Source organism: Octopus bimaculoides, chromosome 24, assembly GCF_001194135.2.
Source record: "Octopus bimaculoides isolate UCB-OBI-ISO-001 chromosome 24, ASM119413v2, whole genome shotgun sequence".
Classification (NCBI taxonomy): Eukaryota; Metazoa; Mollusca; class Cephalopoda; order Octopoda; family Octopodidae; genus Octopus; species Octopus bimaculoides.
Genome location: NC_069004.1, coordinates 12,820,379 through 12,825,987, shown reverse-complemented (window position 1 = coordinate 12,825,987; position 5,609 = coordinate 12,820,379). Strand labels below are relative to the sequence as shown.

General features: G+C 37.0%; 1 protein-coding gene across 1 annotated transcript in view; it reads right to left on the bottom strand.

Moving 5' to 3' along the window:
* LOC106880226 (alpha-1,6-mannosylglycoprotein 6-beta-N-acetylglucosaminyltransferase A) overlaps nt 1-5,609 on the bottom strand; it is a 23,174-nt gene that overhangs the window by 3,401 nt on the left and 14,164 nt on the right. Inside the window, exons 7-9 of the mRNA XM_052976519.1 lie at nt 4,006-4,204; nt 1,599-1,760; nt 567-713 (exon numbers count right to left, since the gene is read on the bottom strand). Of these exons, the coding sequence (XP_052832479.1) occupies nt 567-713; nt 1,599-1,760; nt 4,006-4,204 (508 nt within the window). The remainder of the gene's footprint in view (nt 1-566; nt 714-1,598; nt 1,761-4,005; nt 4,205-5,609) is intronic.

Sequence of the window (5,609 nt, the reverse complement as noted above, 5' to 3'; positions counted from 1 at the left end):
GGTGGTGAACCCTGCTGTACTCTTCCACCACAACTTTCTCTCACTTTTACTTCCTGTTTCTGTTGTGCCTGTAATTCAAAGGGTTAGCCTTGTCATACTGTGTCAAGCTGAATATCCCCGAGAACTACGTTAAGGGTACACATGTCTGTGGAGTGCTCAGCCACTTGCACGTTAATTTCACGAGCAGGCTGTTCCGTTGATCCGATCAACTGGAACCCTCGACGTCGTAAGCGACGGAGTGCCAACAACAACAAAAGATAATGACCATAATTGACCCTTCAATAAAATCGTCACAAAGCAATTATAAATTGTTGGTGTTGTTGTTTAACCCTAGGTCAAGCTAAACCTATGATCAAAAGTATATGAAACCATGCTTATCTTCCTGTCTTTTATAGTAGTGTAATCTGAAGGAATTTAGCTGCTATTTCTAACAGGTCATACCATCATGTAGAGATACCCTCGTTATATTCTATGTAATTATCTAAGACAACACAGGCTAACCTAGTAACTGGCCCTGACAGCCAACACTGTTCTAATGTGCTAAACATTTTAAAGAAGTTTCTTACATTTCGAGAAGTTGGCTTCCCCTTGAAAAATGGTATATTTTTACTGCTGTGAGGTGGGTTGAATTTTGGATTGAGGAACACACAACCATTAGCTATCGCTTCAAGAGGAGCAGGTCCTTCATAGGGGAAACCAAGACCAATAAATAACTGAAATGATACAAAACAGAAAAGCAATTAAAATTTTTTTGTAACTGATAAAAAAGACAAGAATAAAGAGATATTACAAAAATACTAATAACAACCATCGGTATTGGTAGTTATACTAAGAGTAGTGTAGTAATGATGTAAATAGTAAGAACAGATACTGTAGTAGGACTCTTATTAATATAAATCTGTCATTGTGTATGTAAAAAAGACTCCCTTTTGGGTGTCATGAATGATCATGGGATTACAACTAGAAAGTTATCCTTGCGGTACAAGTCCAGGCAAAGTTGTTTGTAGAAGACCAGTGGTTGTCCATGCATACCAGCCTCCTCTCTCCATGCTACCCATGTTATCCAAGGGAAAAGCAAAGGCTGATACAGCTTGGCACCGGTGACATCGCAATTCATTTCTACAGTTTAATGAGCTGGAGCAATGTGAAATAAAGTGTCTTGCTCAAGAACACAACACACAGCCCAGTCTGGGAATCGAACTCACTACATCATGATTGTGAGTCTGACACTCTAATTGCTGTGCTTTCACATTGCGTATGCATGTGGATATATTATGAAGACCTATGCCACCACCATTAACTGCTGTTATTGTCATCTTTATAACCCACATATGTTTCTTGTTGTTGGGAATAATTCAATTATCTTGGAATAGTGTTTATTCTATGTATAACAATATAACCATCTTTAAATTAGGAGACCTCATGATGACAGAAACAGCAATGACCTAGACAACTATATCTCAAGTTGAACAACAGGACTAACATCTGAACAATTAATGCAATTGTTCTGTTAGTTCATTTGCATAGAGCTTTTTGCTTAGTCACTAAAACACAAAGGTGAAAACAGCTTGGAGAAATAAATGTCACAATCAAATTACCTTAGACTCTCGGAGTAACGTATGAAGTTCTTCTCCTTTGAGCAAGCCATGGTTTTTAACATACAAAGGAATATAACGGCTTTTGTTTGTTTTGCCATTAACATAAACTGTGCCATGAATGTCCACAAATTTATTCACAACAGCCAAGTAGTTGGTTTTATCCTGCAAAGATAGAGAACAATGATAAATCTCCAACGAAATCATAAATATATTTTCATAGAATTATATCAGGGGGCAACATAGTCAAGCATTATCTCCCCTGACTTGATTTAGAGATGCACTGAGTTAATGATCGTCTTATGAACTACCTGGGATGTGTTAAATGACTGAGGAAATGAGTGTCTAATTCTAACCATACTGCCTCAGAAATATAATAAAAGCAAAGAATTTGGATTAGTATTATCCAAAACACAAATCTGAAGGCAGAACAACAAATAAATAATTAGAGCCTTGATATTTGCTACTTTATTTTATTACTTGCTCACCTAGATTTATTCCCCAACTATCTTTCAATACTTTTTTTTTTTTTTTGGTAATTATCCAGCCTCACGTGTCATAATTAACTATAGGCTGTCATAATTACTGCTATCATTAATTATACACTGTCATTTTACTTTCTTTATTACACCATATTTCAAAATGAAACAAAACGTCTTTAAAAAATCTATTCACAAGAGAAATTATTATTTTCAAAACAAAAGGCAGTTTAGAAAGAATTCATTCGGAAAGTGTGATGCAATACATTTAATCTTGATCTATGACCAAACTCTATTTTTATAAATACAATTATTGTATCTTGTGAGTAAAAATACTTTAAATTTCAATTTTTTTCCCTTTATTATGATTCAGGACCATCTCCAGACTTTGGTGCCAAGGGGTGCTTCAGAATATTCTGGATGAGCATGAATCGTAATCATGCTAAAGAGGGGTTTCGAAATAAGTATATAACTGTAAATCTGAGGGAACACCATTGAATAATAAGGAGTAAGTACCGTCCAGTACACACTCTTAGCAAGGAGCATGTTACAAATTGAATGATTATGAAATAAAGAATTGAAATGACGGTCTATGTCAAAATATGATATAAGATGAAGGCACCCATGCCAACGTCGTCTCCTTCATTGGACACGAAACTCAGCTTGCAAAGACATTGGGGCAAGCGAAAGCAAAATCAGGATAGCACCTGTGCCCAGCGTCACCTTTCTGGCACTTGTGCCCGTGACATGTATAAGGATTTTTGAGCGAGATCGTTGCCAGTGCCCCTGGACTGGCTCTTGTGTGGGTGGCACATAAAATACATCATTTCGAGCATGGCCGTTTCCAGTACCGCCTGACTGGCCTTCGTGCTGGTGGCACGTAAAAGCACCCACTACACTCTCTGAGTGGTTGGCGTTAGGAAGGGCATCCAGCTGTAGAAACTCTGCCAAATCAGATTGGAGCCTGGTGTAGCCATCTGGTTTCACCAGTCCTCAGTCAAATCATCCAACCCATGCTAGCATGGAAAGCGGACGTTAAACGATGATGATGATGATGATGATGATGATGATGATGATAATGAAGGGTAACAAGAAAAAGCAGCCAACATTTTTCTAGTCAGACTTTTATTCACAGTTCAACCCTTTAAGGTTACTCACCAACTCTTGACTCTTAGCTCCCCTCAAATATCTCCTTTTATCACTTCCATAGTTTAGCTTGTGTTTAGCCCAAGGTTAAGAGGCCTAGTCCTGACTATCCCTATGAAACAGGAATTTAGTCCTACATTGTCCAATATGTCCTTTTCTAAGACAGTGCAGTGCGATTTTAGGGTAATTTGGCTGCTATTTCTAGCAGGCCTATCAACCACAACTGTGAGTCAGTGCAGTTTTACTTCCAGCAAAATTATAGATGAACACTATTGTAGTTTATTAAACCTACCTGAAACTAATTTCTGGTTAGCCTATGGGTCACCCACGATCTCTACAACAAAATAGGACTGCTATCTTGGTCAACCACGCTGACTTAGTTTACAACACAGCTACAATTTGCACGGCATGTGTAAGGACTTTCGAGTGAGATCGTTGCCAGTGCCCCTGGACTGGCTCTTGTGCGGGTGGCACATAAAATACACCATTTTGAGTGTGGCCGTTGCCAGTACCGCCTGACTGGCCTTCGTGCCGGTGGCACGTAAAAAGCACCCACTACACTCTCTGAGTGGTTGGCGTTAGGAAGGGCATCCAGCTGTAGAAACTCTGCCAAATCAGATTGGAGCCTGGTGTAGCCATCTGGTCTCACCAGTCCTCAGTCAAATCGTCCAACCCATGCTAGCATGGAAAGCGGACGTTAAACGGTGATGATGATGATGACTAGGAAACTCATTAATCAAGATGAAAATTTATTAAAAGAAAAAAAACAAAAAGAAAAAACTGACCTTCCACATCAATTCATTTTTACCATAGACTACAGCTTGGTTCTTTTTCTTAATGCTTGGCAGTACAGGATCCTTCAAATGCTGTTCAACTACAAACCCCATAAATGAGTTGTCAGGGGTGTGAGCTACAAATATACATAATATCAATATGTGACAAAGAAGAACACAAACAACTTGGCATGTTTTAACTCGTGCAAACAAATCTCATCTTCCTCTTTCTTCGCTCTTCTTTCATCAATGCAATCCTTTCTTCTCTCAATCACACTTCTTATCTTACCATATATTCTTGCTTAACATGTTTTCCATGCTAGTATGGGTTTGACTGTTTGACAGGAGCTGGCAAGCTAGAGGACTTCACCAGGCTTTACTGTCTGTTTTGGCATCGGTTTTACGGCTGGATGCTCTTCCTAATGCTAACCACCTAACAAAGTAGAATGTGTATGCTTTTTTTACATGGCACCAGTACTGACAAGGTCTGTTTTGGCATCGGTTTTACGGTTGGATGCTCTTCCTAATGCCAACCACCTTACAGAGTAGATACTTTTTACATGGCACCAGCACCTGTGAGGTATGTTTTGGCATGGTTTTTATGGCTGGATGACCTTCCTAATGCCAACCACCTTACAACTGGGTGCTTTATATATGGTACCAGCACCAGCTAGGTCTGTTTGGCATGGTTTTTACATGAGATAAATTTACAAAATGATAAGTGGTGGTACAGGTGGCTGGGGTATCTAACAAACTGATAATTTTAAGATACGAGGACCACTTTGAGCTTTGATGATTCAGATCACTTCAGTTTTAACTCTTCAGTTTAACCCATATCTGGCCAAAATATTCTACCTGTTTTAGGTCCAAACTGGCCAGATCCAGTCTCTCACACCTACTCTACAATGTCATTGTAAAATAAACAGTCACCCCATTGAAATCTCAAAGTTACAAGATAATGCATGATTAATTCTAAACAGTGTGAAAAAAAATAGGGATTACATTTGACAGAATAATCTGAATACAAAAGGGTTAAAGGATTACTTCAAGTTGAAAAAATTAGTTTTAGGGACCAGCAAAATGTGATAAATATAAAGGATCATGATTGCAGACAACAAAGAAATGAAAAATTAACAAGATGACAACAGAGAAATGAGAAGCTAACAAAATGAGGAGGACCCAAATAAACAGAAGTACTGTTTAAGTGTTTGTTCTTATTTGTTTTAACAGTACGTGAAAGGATTTTAGAAATTTAGAGACCATTTCAGAAAGCAGTGTATATTTGATAACATTATATATTTGGTAACTTCATATATTTGACAACATCATATCTTTTATAACATTATATATTTAATAACATTATATATTTAATATTATCATCGCATATTTGATAATATCATATTGTTGACAATATTTTCTATTTTCTATTATATATTTGATAACAATATATATTTAATAACAACATATATTTGATAATATGATATATCTGATATCATATTTTTGATAATATATATTTGATAATACAGTTCTGGCAATACGATATATTCAATAACAACATATATTTAATAACAATATATATTTGATATTATCATATATTTGATAATATCAAACTTTTT